Source organism: Apis laboriosa, unplaced genomic scaffold (assembly GCF_014066325.1).
Source record: "Apis laboriosa isolate Shangri-la unplaced genomic scaffold, ASM1406632v1 scaffold23_cov150, whole genome shotgun sequence".
NCBI lineage: Eukaryota > Metazoa > Arthropoda > Insecta > Hymenoptera > Apidae > Apis > Apis laboriosa.
In genome coordinates, this window is record NW_025222452.1 from 288,041 (window position 1) to 303,615 (window position 15,575).

Consider the following 15,575-nt stretch of genomic DNA (forward strand, 5'->3'; position numbering starts at 1 on the left):
ATATTATCTTATAAAATTTAAAGTTCACTGAAGTTTTATATGTGGTTTTATTGTTGAATGTTGCCAACAACATCACTGTTTCATAGTTGATATATTTATTCTTCTTCGATACACACTTCAAATGTTTTGTAAACAGATACACGCAAATCACGTATAATTAAATATATATTCATTCAGCTAAACCCGTACATTTTTATTTATTGTTTTCACTGCCCAGACAACATATTATTTTGTATGCACGAAGCTTTCGATGAGAGCATCGACGTTTCTGTTTAACCTTCATTCCGCTTATTCTTCGACGCGACTATCCTACGCGAATCGCCGTTTAAATCGTCTCCAATGCCGAGATCATCGCCGATTGATCGATAGAAACGCGATCGATCTATCTACGACAAAAGTGGTGTGCACTTCCGGTAGGAGAAAAGGAGAAAGAATTCCATTCGAGATCTATATACTATCGATTTTTTCTCGAGCAAGAATAGGTAAATCATTCCTCTTACGATCTCGCATCCTTACTCAGAAATATTATTTTGGACGCACGTTTGGACGAAGATTTTGACGACAGCATCGACGTTTCTGTTTAACCTCCATTCCACGCATTCTTCGACCATCCTACGCGAATCGCCATTTAAAACGTCGAGATCATTTTTCACGTTGATCGATCTATCCGCGACGAAAATGGTGTGCGCTTGAAAAAAAGGAGGAAGAATTCCATTCGAGATCTATATATTATCGATTTTTTCTCGAGCAAGGTAATCGTTCCTCTTACGATCTTACTCAAAAATCTGCATCCTTAGTCAAAAATATTATTTTGGACGCACGTTTGGACGAAGATTTTGACGACAGCATCGACGTTTCTGTTTAACCTCCATTCCACGCATTCTTCGACCATCCTACGCGAATCGCCGTTTAAAAGATCATTTTTCACGTCGTCGATTGATCGATTGATAAAGAAACGCGATCGATCTATCCGCGACGAAAGTGGTGTGCGCTTGAGATGGAGAAAAGGAAAAGAGGAGAGAAGAAGAGGAAGAAAGAGGAAGGGGAATGAAATTGGAATGGAAGAGGAGAATGGAGCGGAGAAAAACGACGCGTCCAGCTGGTTTTTGCGCCTCGTTCTTTCTCTCCGCGATATCCCCGACAATGAGAAGGACAGGGCGGAGCTAATTAAGAAGCTGAATTCGTTCTCGATGCTAATCACCGCGACTCGGTGCACTACTCGTGTATATTTAAACGTTCGTTAAACGGTTCATTGTGCACCGGTAGCAGCCGTTTTAAAGGGATTAGGCGATGTCAAAGTCGCCGGCTAATAAGAGAAAGGGAGAAATCCTCCGAATCGAGGATTCTTCCAACTTTAATCGCCGATTCTTATCTAGTTCCGTGCTCGCAAAAGCTTCTCCACTCGTTGGGCCGCTTTTAACACGAGGAATAATACGCGCCAGTCGTATAGAAATCTTTTTCTCCAACCAAAAAATGTATTCGACCGATTTCGAATATTCGAGACGGTTGTTTCTCGCTTCGAAACGTCGAAAGATTTGCTACGCCATTTTTGATGACGGGAAAATGACGAAAAACGGGGAAAGAAATAATTTCCAATGGAGGAGGGAATTGAAGAAAGTTGGAAAAAGAATTGTATGTGTGCTTCTCGAAAATATTTTATTCTCCGTTTATTATAGTTCACTCGAATACGAATATACAAACTAATATTATCCGAATCGATGATGATTCGCGTGGGCCAACGCGCACGGTAATTTATGAATCAACGTCAGGACGAATTAGAAATACGTTGTTTGCGAGTAGCAGCCGTTTCGCAAGAAGTTGACGAAGAAAATAATAGATAGAAAATAATCACCCATCTGCGGATATTTCGGGTCAGATCGAGTCGTCGATCCTCCAAAATAATAATTTCGGGGATAACGAAGATATTCAGATATTCCGTTAATCCGAAGCATTCGAATTCGTGTAACGCGATAAAAGTCGCGTTTTTCGAATTGAAAAACCAATAAACCAATATCGACATCGATCGATAATTCGCGTTATATTTAGTTTCACGATAAACTGTGTAGAAACGAAGCGACCTATTTTACCGACTTAAACAATTTCAATAATAAATGAACTTTTATTGTAACGATATTTAATAATTGTTGGATGGGGAAGAAAAAAGAAAAGAAAAGGAAACGTCGGTGAAACGCTTTATCCCCCCGGCCGTCCGTTTCCACGAATAGTTGGGAAAATCCAACGATCAACGACAAATCGTTAAACCGTTCCAGGTTATTTGTCGACGGCGATTATTCCGTTGTATAGGCGGCCGGCACTTTGCCATGGGATTAATTCACCGTTGCATCCGTCAGTCATGAAAACAACAAGCGTGCGCAACGTGTTCCGTTGGCGAATGGAATTGGTTCGATGGTTTCGGTCGCGCGTGCTTTCCCAAAATCGAGCCGTCCATTCCCCCTCCCCAATCCCCTATCCTTCCATCAAAGATCCCTCACCCAAATTGAGTAAGAAAAAGCCGCTTGTTCGATTTTTCGAAAAGAGCAACATTTTCTTTCACTCTGACTCGAAATAATACGCGTGATATGAAGCAAGGAACGATGGAATGAATGATCGGGTGGAACGAATGGCGGAACGGGAAATTCGAAGGAAAGGGGAAGGGAGGGGAGGTTAAAAATTGAATGTACCGCGACATTCAGGGAAAAGGACAGAGGAGGGAAAAATTCAAGGCTTATTCGCGTTAAAGGAGGGGAGATGCGTAAACGCGGACGGACGGAGAAAGGATGGGAGAGAGAGAGAGAGAGAGAGAGAGAGAAATTGGGACAAATAATCGCGCGACTTGCTCCCTCGTGCTGGCGCGAACCTGTTGGCGGAACTCGGGGAAAAAACTCGGGCGTGTTTCCACGTGTCGGGAGATTGGACGCAGAGAGGAGGGGAGAGGGGGTGTCGAGGGTGAAGCGAGCGCGTAACGATATCGCGGCAGCGTTGACTTTCAAAAGCAAAATCGAGCAAAACAACGTCCCAGCTTGAAATAAACGGGCACCGATGAAAGTACTCGGCCGGTGGCAGTTTTTAACAAAGTTGCAAAGTTGTATGTAACAAACATTGACGAAACGGTTTATTTGATCGCGACCCGTCACGCGCAACACCGCCTGGCATCGTGATTATACCACGGTAAAGACTGCAAGGTATGTCGTTTCCCCGATTTCTATCGATCCAAATATATATATATATATATATTTTTTTTTTCTATTTTCCAATGATTGCGATCGAAAATCAAACTATTCTTTTCGCTTCGTCTTTTTTCCTTTTTTTTTTTTTTCTTTCTATTTTCCCCCCAATTTTTTTTCGTTCCATGTAAAGAACACCAAACAAAAAAAAAAAAAAGAAAAATAAATCGTACTCGTAGAAATATCAATTTTTTTTTTTTTTTTTTTTTTTTTTTTTAACTCACTGAACGGTACAACAAAGAACATCTTTTTTTTCGTTCGATAAATCAATTCACCACTCGTGAAACTGCGAGATAAATAAGATACAGAAAATAAACAACTGTGTCTATATTTAGTTTAAACGTACTACTAAAGCGTAAAACTTGAAACCATTAATTTGTGTAATCGGTTTACAGGTCTTACGAAATGTCCATGCCTCGCGATTACACGGTATTAGAAGGTATAAGAAAAACGACGGTATCCTTGCCCTTCGCTCGGATAAATAAACGTGCATGCAACTCGAACAATTTCAAAGGGAGGTTTCGAATCGTTTTCAGAGACGAAGTTTGCCAAGACTTTCGTAAGAGGTTTGATAAGGCCGGGGGAAGGATCGTAATCTGGCGTCCGTGTACATTCAAATATCCGACGCGATAAATCTTCTTGCCTTTCGTTTATTAACGAGACGACGACGACGACGACGACGACGACGACGACGATTCCGTATCGATTTCCATTATATCCCGCCAACGGGATTAAAACGAGCCGTTTCATACATCGTATTGAAAGAAACTTGAAAACGTAGACAGAGAATAGAGAGGGGGGGAGGATTACTTAATTTGTAATCGAATTTACAAAGATCCTTGGTGAAACTGCGAGACGATTATCGTGTATTTTTTTCGTGCATAATCTCCTGAGATGATTAAAAGGATAAAGGGATCATTAGCGTTAATGTTAATACTTGGAGAAAAAAAAAAAGAAAGCGAAGAAGGAGACGATTATAAATATTCCGAGTGCAAAGACGATTCTCTTTATACGCGCGTATATAGCCGCCCTGGAACGAACTCTAGCGGCTCTAAATTCAGTTGAAGAGAGCACGGAGCACGGTAAATAAATTCGATCAGCGGATCAGTCTTGATCCTGTACACGATTTCGAAAGGAGGAGAGAGGGAAAGGGGAGGAAAGGGGAGAGGGGAGGAAAGGGAATTGGCGAAGGGAAGAAGAAAGAAAATGAAAAAGGGGGACAATCGAATCCGTGTTTCGCGAGGCACATTGGCTAACAATACGGCCGATCCGTGCCCACTGAAAGGATTTTCACGACACCCTAAAGCGGCCGTTGAAATCTCGTTAGGCTGGAAAAATACGAGAGCGTGTCACCCAACCGTCCCGCGTCTTCTTCCCCCTTCTCCTTCTCATCCGCTAATTTTCAACCCAGCTCGATCTTCCGTCTCCGCTTATCGCCCACTTACGAACGCCAAGGATTCTAATTCAAATTGAAAACGCGTTCTAAGAGTATGACAAGTAATGAGGAGATACCCGCCAATTTTATCCTCGTAACTACTAACGTTTTTCTTCTAAAAGTTACGATCTATTTTTTTTCGCTCGTTGTAATTACATTCCATTGTTTCCAGAAACGAGTTATACATTTATCCTCCGTTCCAATCATCGTAAGTCAAAATTATTATATTACGCATCGATAAATGTAAACATCAACCACTTTTCATTTTTGAAATATTTTATATATATTTCGAACGATCATTCGAATAATATACGGAGATTCCGATTAAATATCATTTAACGCGTGTCTTGAACATGGAGGCATGAGTGAAAAATGAGAAGAAAAGCGGGAAATTTTGTGCGATATCGATTTCGATACGAAACTTTTCAACGAGTTTTTGTGTAAGAACGGTCAGCTGAGATTAGCAGTTTTTCTAAATGCACGCGCGTGACGGAGAAGGGTAAGCAGAAGGGAGAGAAGAAGATGCATCTGCGGCCCAATGCTCGAGAACGATAGAATCGTGCGAATCGAGTCGTCAGGAATCTGTGCTATTTACGTAAACTTTTAATCCCACGGACGGGGGACAAAGATTTTCAAGATTTATCTTCTTCGAACGAATTTAAGAGTGATTTTTCGTTATTTTCAACGGTGAAAATTATATGTTTCGCCGAAATTGTGAATTGCAACGACATAATGCAATTTTAATGACGATATACTTTTTTTTTTCGATAACGAAAAAAAATATTAACTTTTTATGTTTCGAAATGAATACTGTTTTTTCAACTTCGTAAAAACAATATTGTTCTTTCCCGTTTAAAAGCGATGCCGTTTTTTCGACTCTTCGCAATTAATTTTTTTTTTTTTTTTTTTTTTTTTTTTTTGTTTATTTACAAACAAATAACACAACGAGCGATTGCAATTTCCAATATCTACGAGATGGAAAGTTGAAACTGCCATGAACAACGTTTTATCCAATTCGTTTCAACAATTTATAAAAATACACGGTTACGTGATCACTTTTAAAATTATTCTATTGCGATGTCAATCAATTCTTTTTATCGCTTCTAATACACGTAACATTTTTCATTCCGTGTTTCAATGTATCCACGCTCGGCAAATATCATAAAATATCATCATGAAATCATCATTGTACGAAATCTGTTTATAATTTGTGTAGTAAAAAGCCGAAATTAACCTTGAAAACGTACTGTACAATGGGAGGAAAAAAATCTGATTGGATCGTTCCCTGTACGAGGGTGGTATAATTATTAGCGTTAATTATTTTACCGTATAAATCGTAATTATCTTTCGGTCGGAAAATGGAGCGAGTGGCCGAGCGTACTGTAGAAACACGATCCCCAGTATCACGGTTAATAACGAGACGGAATTCAGTGATGAACATTAGACGCGGGGAACTCGGCCTCATCCCATCGACAATAGGAGCGGACCTTATACCGCGACCGGATACCGTTCAATGAAAATGGCATTGTTACGATTTCCAAATAAATCGCGGCATCGGTGGTGCGGTAATGCCGCCGCTGTGCCGTCGAAATCAATTCGAATGGTAATTTAGTGGCGATGCTTGGCCGGATTATGCCGGTCGAATAGCATTTCGGATTCCTCGCGACCGTGCATGCAAACGGGCGCGTGCATCCAATGCGAACCGCACGATTCGAAAATATAATGTAAAAAAAAAAAAAAAAAAAAAAANAAAAAAAAAAAAAAAAAAAAAAGAAAAAAACGTACATCCCGTACAAAATAATATACAGAGTGTCATCCCAACCTCGAAACCCCTTTTTTTTGCGAATATCTGAAACCACGGATAATAGTAGGAAGCATTGCATACTCCACATGCCACGTACGCGTGTGTACGGTTGCCACAGTTTCATTTAATTATCACCGTAATGAGAAATTAACAACGGTAATGGAATGAAATAAGAGACGCTGATAAAATTCGTAAAAACAATAGAGTGAAAAGTGAAAAAAGACTCGAAAATTTAATGGATTTGTTTCGTTATAGAAAAATAGCTTGTGTTTATAAATAGATATTAATCGATTAAGTCGATCGATAAATAATTTCTCTTTCCCATAATTTATCTTCCTTTCCATAGAATATTACAATTTCTTTTATCGATAATTAGCACACAGCTTTTTTTTTTTACCAAATAAATCTTTACCGCTGAAATAATTTGGCGAGACAAATGAGAACTTCTCGGCGATGTTGCCGCGTAATACTTTTCGATCGTTTGATAACGATAATCATTCGGATTAATCCTTTTTTAACGAGCGATCGAAGCGTAAGCTGCGAGCCAACTACGTGACTTTTCCACAGAACGAGCCAATTTATCATTTCATGTATCGATAAGCTTTTTTCGAAATATCTAATCACTGGATCATTGACGATATAATAGACCTCACGAATAGTCTCTGTTCGATGTTTCACGATTATTCCGTATATCTTCAACTTTTCCATTTAAAACAGTTATCGATTAATATCGATCGAAACTTATGAAAAAACATTGTACGACATTGAATCGACTATCGAGTGAATATCGAGTGAATCGACTATCACATGTGATACGCACTACCGCAACAACCGAATACACTCGACGTACATTCAACGACTTCCGTTGACATTAATTCGAATTACATATGATTTGTCCGGCTTTCAAGCAATCACGTAATGCCGGATGTGTTTCGCCTCCGTATTTCAATTCCACGTGCAATTTAACGCGGTAAATATAATAATTTCGTTCGATAAATATCACAAAAAAACGTAATGATGTTATTATGCAACACGCGTGTAGAATCATCGAGAGGCGAGAATGTTTGCGATAAGAATCGATGAAACGGTTAATATTTTTACCCGTCAAAAAAAAACGATCACTCGTATGAAGAAATGTCACTGTGAGACTTACCCAACTTTATGGATCGTAGAGTTCACAACGAAATATTACAATCACTCGACTCTGTTTCCCTTCGCAGAAGTTGTCAAATTTCACGAAACTTAGTTCATGACCACTAACCGAAAACGACGTGCATTCGTTCGCATCTAAAATGCAACTTGAACCTTAGCCCGCGCTTTGGAGACTGCCCCACTCAGAGTGGGGATTCTCTCGCCCATGCTATTGTTTTTGCGAAAAATTGTCACCAGATGGCAGTATGGCTTTGATATGGTAGATGACGTTAAAGTCGATTTTTACTATAACAATAATATCGACGCATGATAACATGGAACGTGATTTTATCGATAAAAGAATCTATCATTTGTAAAATAATTATAATATTGCCAACATATAAATAATTACTATTATTTCTATTATCATAGATATCGGTGACTAAATAATGTAAAGGGAGATAAAAAACTAAAAAAAAAAAAGACAAGTAGGTAAAACTTTACTCGAAAAATAATATATTATTATTTTTCTATACTATAATATAAATTCGAATAAATATCTTTCTTCTTTTGTAACACTAATATATTAAATTTAAAAAAAAAAAAGAAATCACAAAGTGCTTCGTTGTTAACTGTAATTCAATTCTTGATTTGAGTAAAAAAAAAAGATGGAAGATTCCCGAAAAAAATACGTCGTTCACAAAATATTTTAACTATTTACTATAACTATTTAGAAATTCTAATAGATAAACTAATTTATACACTTATATTTTATTAAAACATTAACAACAGAAGATCGCAACCATATCAAAGGCTGCCGTCATACAATCACTTTTCTGCAACATTTTTGCAATAGGTGATTCAGAGGCAAGAGTATATTTAATGATTCAAGAAATTTGGACAATTTATAAAAATACAACACAACTTTAAGAACATGATCATGTATCAATGTAATATTTAATTCGTAAAATGAATTTAATACAAATTAAAAAAAAAATATAATAATTCAAGAATCAAAATAATTAAAGGTAATCGCAATATTTTTAATAATGCAATACTATAGCAAACGCGATCATCGTTTTATCGTAATATTAATTCAAAACAAAAGATATTTTTAAATGCAACACTAATTTAACTTGCAATTTACTTATCTCAACATTAATACAAAATTATAATGCTCAAGATGATTAGATTCGGTAATTTGACATGCAATCGACCAAACAATAATTAATACGTATTACTAAAACGAACATAATGACAAAGTAATAACAATGACTTCCTATTCTTTGGATTCGAACAAGATTCAAAAAAATGAGAAGCAGCATTCTTCGTGACATTTTGATGGATTTCTTCGTTTTTCTTTGGACATTACACTTGTTAAAACTTAAGATACTTATTAATGGATATTAATGGATAAAAAAAAAATAATAAAGAAAAAACTAAATAACGGAAGCTAAACGTACATTGCACATGTACATCAAGGATCGTAATGACAGATATCTGTACATGTGCAAAATTTCGTTTCGCAAATTCGTTTCGAAATCGAAAACTTCGCGACTGCGACCACGGAATTCGAAAAATAGATGAGCGAAGCCAGAAACGAATGGCACTGTCCATTCGTTTCAGCTTCGCCCTCGATTTTTCAAATTTAAATTTTACCATTGATGCGAAGATATTGTGTTGTAATCATGCTACCATAGGATATCATTGCGAAGTCAATATAAAAAAAAAATATCTATAAGAAAATGTACATGATAATTTAAAATACGGTATAAATTATATGAAAAAAATTAAAATAAGAAAAGATCTGCAAGTTGGTAAAAAATGTACAAAGATTACCTCCTCGCGTGATGGATGATTGGCATATTTTTTTGAGAGAAGTATTGACTTGGATACGCAGCAAAAACGAATATTTGTATAAAAAAATTTAAAAAAAAGCTATAAACTTGATTTATAATTATAATAATTATAATAAGCAAACAATCATTGATTCTAATTTCATGAAAAATTATTATAATCGAATTGAAATTTTAAAAATATTAAAAAAAATATACTATTACGAAGCAAGTACAGACCGGTCATAAATATTCTTCAATGTTAAAATCCGAAGGAAATTTTCATAAAGATTGTCAATATCTTTAACAAAAAATAAAATATTAAATATGATATTTTTCCTAAAAACAAGATTATTAAAAAATAAAAAAGAAACTTTATCGCTTAATCGTTACAATATCCATATTGAAATTTTTCCCGCCTTATTGTTTTTATTCAAGATATTCAATCTGTCAATTAATAACCTACATAAAAAAAAAAAAGAAAAATTTTCAAATGAATGCATAAAATGCATAGAATTATTTGATTATATAAGAATAAAATAATATTTAAAAATAAATTTCATCTTTTATAATAACATAGATATCTGTAAATTTAATCATTATACAGATGAATGAAGAGAAAAGAACAATTTAGTTACCAGATAATTTCCAATTATAATAAGAAACATGTATTGAGTTGAATAATAATAAAGAATAAATATGGAAATAAATGCACCAGCAAACATCACAAGAAAAAACGAACGTTTATAAAAATGAAATATTACAATTAAAAACAATGCAACTCGTACCACGATTTCGATTACACAATTTATTAAATTATTCACATTTTATTAATCACAAATTATTAAATTACAAAGAAAATCAATAGTTTACAACAAATTAAAATAAACGATAATTCGATAACAAATTGAAATATATAAACACAATGCTTCAATTTTTTAAAAAAACTGTATTAAATATGAAAAATGTTTTAAACATAAATATAAACATAACATAAGAAATAAATATATATGATTAATAAAAATATAGAAAATATTTATATTTAAGTATTAATATTTAGAAAAAAATATTTGTTATAGATATTAAAATAACTTAATTTTATAAAATAAAATTATAATAAAGTAATTATATATGTACATGTACATATTTATTTTAATATAAATGAAAAAAGAGACAATGGAAACTTATTTTAAATACTTCTGCTTTTATGAAAAGAAATTATATGTTACTTAATATATTATATAAAATCATTAATTACAAATCGTCGTAATGTATGATAAAATCATACAAAACAATATATATAAATTTGAAATTATTAAAATTATTAAAATAAAGCAACAAATAAATTGAAATTCTGGTTCAAAAAAACATAAATTACAGATAACCTCAACAATCGAATAGAAAATTGAAGAAAAAAATACAAAGAAATTTAAAATATTAATTAATTTCGTTTTTATAATGATTTCTAAATTATTAATAAATAAAGTTAAAAGTAAAATAATATAAATTCAGTAACATGTGAATATGAATAATATGAATAGAATTACTTATTGTGTATTATTATTATTTGAAATCACGCACGTTAAATCGGTGACACATTTCATCACGATGATTTTTGACAGAAAAATAACGCCGAGCGCAACAGGTTTTACTAGCTGCTCTCTAATTGGCTTGAACGATGCAGTTGTTTTGTTATTTACTTAAATCGCGCAAAAATTGAAATATTATATACATTAATTATAAAATTTCTCATCAAAATCCTTCTAAAATCGAAATTTTTTGAAAATCTGTTTATTATAAAAAAAATTAATTATTAAAATTGATTTGATATAAAAATCTAATATTAAATTAAATATGTAATAAAAAAGAAAATATGAACATAAAATATAAATAAATTAAAAAAATTTTAAACATGATAAAAAAATAATTTATATATATTTATAATAAATAGTTAATGTTTATTAGATAATGTCTAACAATTTTAATAAATAAAATATATTTTCAACAAAGTAAAAAGTACAATAATTTATAAATTTTATAATAGATAAATGCAGAAATAAATATAAAAACACATTACTTTAACAAATTTATTATTTTAACAAAAAATTATCGATTTTTCTTTTTTTTTAATTGAATTTTGCAGTTTTTATTTTTGATTAATATTTTAATAAAAATTATAATTATAATAATAATATAGAATTGTGTAATTATAATATATATATTTTTATATTTATAATTTAATATTAAAATTTAATTTCAATTCTAACCACCAGTGATATTATAATCTTATTCTATGCTAAATCGGTAATGTTGAGAATGATACTAAAATGGTAAAGAGATTCTAAAGAAATGCTATGTCTATTCTGTTTCGCATATGATCTATATTATAAGTCATTCATGTTTTCAATGATTTCATATTTAATTATTATTATATAGTATAATCAATTTAACTATTTTGTCGATGATATCTTATATTGATTAACAATGATATCATTTTTTGTCTATACATCTTTTCTGTCTATACCTATACCTTATACAAAATTTTAGTACTATTTTTGATATTCATGGATGAAACACATATGTAAGATGTATATATACATATCTCTATGTATATATATATATATATATATATATATATTTGTTTCTTTAAATGAAATATATTTAAAATTTGTATTAGCAATAATGAATTCAATTTTTCGAATAATAAAAACTTTATTATTTAATTTTCAATAATAAAATTAAAAATATAATGATAATTATAAATTATCAATCGTGGTCTTTTTAAAAATAATCACGCATTTAATATTTAAATTATATACATTATATATATAAAATATATATTATATAAATAATAATTTAAAAATATGATTATTAAATTTAAATGAATTATAAAAAATCAATTATTTTATCGTTATTCTTAAAAAATAATAAATTTAATAGAATATATCAATAAATAAATGTATGTATCCGAATAAAATAATGAGTGTTAAATATAATTAACACTTAATTTTCCCGCTCAACTTTTATAATATCAAAAATTGCCACAAGATGACGATGGTATATGTGATCACAGCGCCATCCCACTTGCTGTAGGATGAACCGCTGGGTAAGAGGCAGGGCGGGGTATTACTGACGTCACTTTCGGCAATGTCCGTCGACATTCGAGTGGCCCGATCTATCCCGAACGGGTCAATGTCTGAGGAGGCTTCGAAAAATTCGTAAGTGGTTTGGTGTTCGTGTGCACGGTGAGAAAGAGAAAACGTCGTTGATTATCAAGAATTGATTTTGCCGCGTACGTCCAGGTTGCGCCTTTACCCCTTTCCCGCCGCCAGGCTCGAAGCGACATTCAGTTATATAGTGATTTCACGATTATCGAAAGCAGAGGTGGAAAACGACGGTGACGACGATCTCCCTTCGAGCAACGTCGACACGGACGACGACGAAGACGTCCACGTCGGCGTCAGCACGATTCCTGCTTGTTTCTCCGTATAGCACAAAAGTGTTTGCGACGAAGCGTGTACTAGCTTGGCAAGTTGATAACGTCCGGCCTGACAAGTTAAGAAACGTAGGAGTGACGAGTAGTGACAAGATTCGAAGTATATCGAGAAAGATAGAGCGAGTGAGAAAGAGTGGTAGTGGAGGTAAGAGAGTAACGCTTCCCCCGCACGATCCAAAACTAGGAGTGTAGAAGTGAGAGAAAACAGTAGAGAGAATAAGTGATAGAGAAAGGAAGAAAACGAGTGAGAGAAAGGGAGAAAAATAATCAACGATGCTATTAAAGCAAAAAGGAGAAGACAAGTAGAAAAATACAATGTAACTCAAAAAACTTTAATAGATATCGTTGAAGAGAGGAAAAATTGAAATTGTCACAATTCCTAGAGTGACTACAATTAGATACATAAGGAGATTATTATAAACGACGAAGAAATTCGACCCGTCAACCGGATCATCGTGGAGTTGTACTATATAGGAAAGCTACCAAGTGCGGCGGTGTGCCTCCACTGGCGAACGTGTACGAACCGTTCCAAAAACGTCAACCCCTGCCTCCCTTCGCGGTATAGCTCCGCAACACTCCGCGCCCTCGTCAAGTTATTAGGTAGTAAAATCGCTCTTCGTGCATGATATTCCCTGACAGTCAGCAGTTAATACGAAAGATTGTCATAAATTGTGTCAATTTGTTAATTGGACGCCATCGACGCGGTGTATCGTAATCGGTGGTGAGCATTCATCGGAGAAACGAGAAAAAGAGCATCGAGTGAATCGTATCGGCGGGCAAGCCTGTCGCGCGAAGTTGCTTGTGCGAACGGAGCGTATAACCCAGTGTGCGCTGTGTTACGATAAACGTTTTGATCGCGAGAGTCGCTACCGTCACTGCCACCGCCACTATTGTCAGTGGTAACGGGAGCATATATATTTGGAAGGAAGTGTTTGACAGTGATCAAAAATTTCAACCAACGCTGTTTCTCCAAGAGAATTTTCTTCTCTTTGTTTTATAGTGATTATAACGATTGTGAATCACGGTTCTTCGCCGTGCTTTCCGTTTTCTCGATCTTGCGCGCGCTTTGCTCGCCCGTAGCTCTTCCTTCCCATCCATCCATCCATCCATCCATCCCTCCCTCCCTCCCTTCCTCCCACCTTCTTCCTCTCTTATTCTTTCTCTCTCACTCTCTCCCTCTTCTTTCGCGTGTTATCCTATCTCACTCTCTTTCTCTCCCTCCATCCATCGATCGAGCGCGGCCGTGGCGTAATATAGAAGAACCGAACCGTGCGGACGTGCATGCGTGCGTGCGATGTAATTATCGTTCGTGCTGTCATTGATGTCCGAGGTGGTGTCAACGACGATAACAACAACGACGACGACGGCGACGACGAAGACGCACTGCTGGCTATCTTCACGTGAGGAAGTGGCACGGCCAGCCGAGGCGGCGACCAGCAGAGGAAGAAGCAGAAGCGGCATATCATTCTAAAGTTTTGACTGTCAGGTGGCGGTGGAGAAGCGGGTCAAGAAGATTTCAGAATGAGCAGCCGACCGAGGACCACCTCCTTTGCCGATTGCACTAACGCGCCCTCGAATCCGCCCCTGGGTGGCATGAGAGTCAGCAGTGAGTACCGTAGAACATGCCTTAACCTCTAGCACATAGCTTTTACTCGGTTCTCTCGGATTTCTCCCCTCTTCTTTATCCCATATTCTTCCCCGCACTATACCTCTCTTCCTCGAGTCTCCCTCCCAGAGATCCCCTTCCTCACTTGTTGCCCCTCTTACCGCGCTCTTTTGCCGTTTCGCTCGTTTGCCTGTCGGCCGTCTCCGAATGCAGAGCTGTGCGTCTGCGTGCAAGTGCCTGGGTTACTCTTGGGAAAGCGATGGAGCGGGTGCCCGAGGAAGAGGGTAGGGGGGATCATCACTTTTTTATCCAATGCTGTTCTTCGGATACCACCTTCGTAATTCTCGATTTTGGCGGCTTTTGCTGAATCCGATGTTTACGCGACACGCGTACCACGGTTATTCTCGCGTCTTCTTCATTATCGTCCGCATCGTGAAAACGCGATCTAATTTGCGGGTGTCATCCACAGGAATCCTGCGCTTCTCAATCGTTTTCGCCAGAAATCGCTGTTACGTATATTCTTGAACATGTTGTGACGTAGAAAGTGTAGATGGTTCCAGTAGAATATTGATCATAAAGTGTGTAGAGACATGACAGTGAAATTTGTGGGATGTTAAACATTGTATTCGGCTGATACCGCTGCATGGATATATTCAGTTTTTAATGATTTCAATATTTCAATAGTATAGTACTTTCTAACATAAATCAATAATATTGGATATATCAAGTTTTGAAAGTGATAGTTGCTTGACCTAACCTATGTCCAGTCTTGGCATGTTAAACAAAGTTGATTGCATGATTATGAATTTTTTAAGGAATTCTGGAATGATTTTCTAAATATATAATTGTGAATAAAAATTTAATAAGATGTTGAATATGTAATCTTGAAATTCAAGTTAATATATTTTTTATACAATAGAAAAGAAATTCAATATTTTTTGTTTGAAATATATAGAATATTAAGAATTTTTTATCATAATTTTTTGTTGAAACTTTTTTTACAACTCGATTACTCAAGAAGTAAGTATATCGAGTAATAATATC

At 35.1% G+C, this 15,575-nt stretch overlaps 2 protein-coding genes across 15 annotated transcripts in view; one reads left to right on the plus strand and one right to left on the minus strand.

Moving 5' to 3' along the window:
• LOC122713447 (connectin) overlaps positions 1 to 7,735 on the minus strand; it is a 183,439-nt gene extending 175,704 nt beyond the window's left edge. The window contains exon 1 of the mRNA XM_043933894.1: positions 7,617 to 7,735. The gene's annotated coding sequence lies outside the window, so the exon portion shown is untranslated. The remainder of the gene's footprint in view (positions 1 to 7,616) is intronic.
• A 4,876-nt stretch (positions 7,736 to 12,611) lies between these two features.
• The window catches only part of LOC122713388 (protein kinase shaggy-like), a 42,490-nt gene continuing 39,526 nt past the window's right edge, over positions 12,612 to 15,575 (plus strand). For 5 of the 14 annotated variants that reach the window (XR_006346484.1, XR_006346485.1, XM_043933789.1 and 2 more), the window contains exon 1: positions 14,825 to 15,039. Coding sequence is in view for 11 of the 14 variants with exons in the window: in XM_043933789.1 (XP_043789724.1) it covers positions 14,844 to 15,039 (196 nt within the window). In the remaining 3 variants the exon portion in view is untranslated. The other 9 variants (XM_043933793.1, XM_043933795.1, XM_043933796.1 and 6 more) reach the window with 6 other exon arrangements.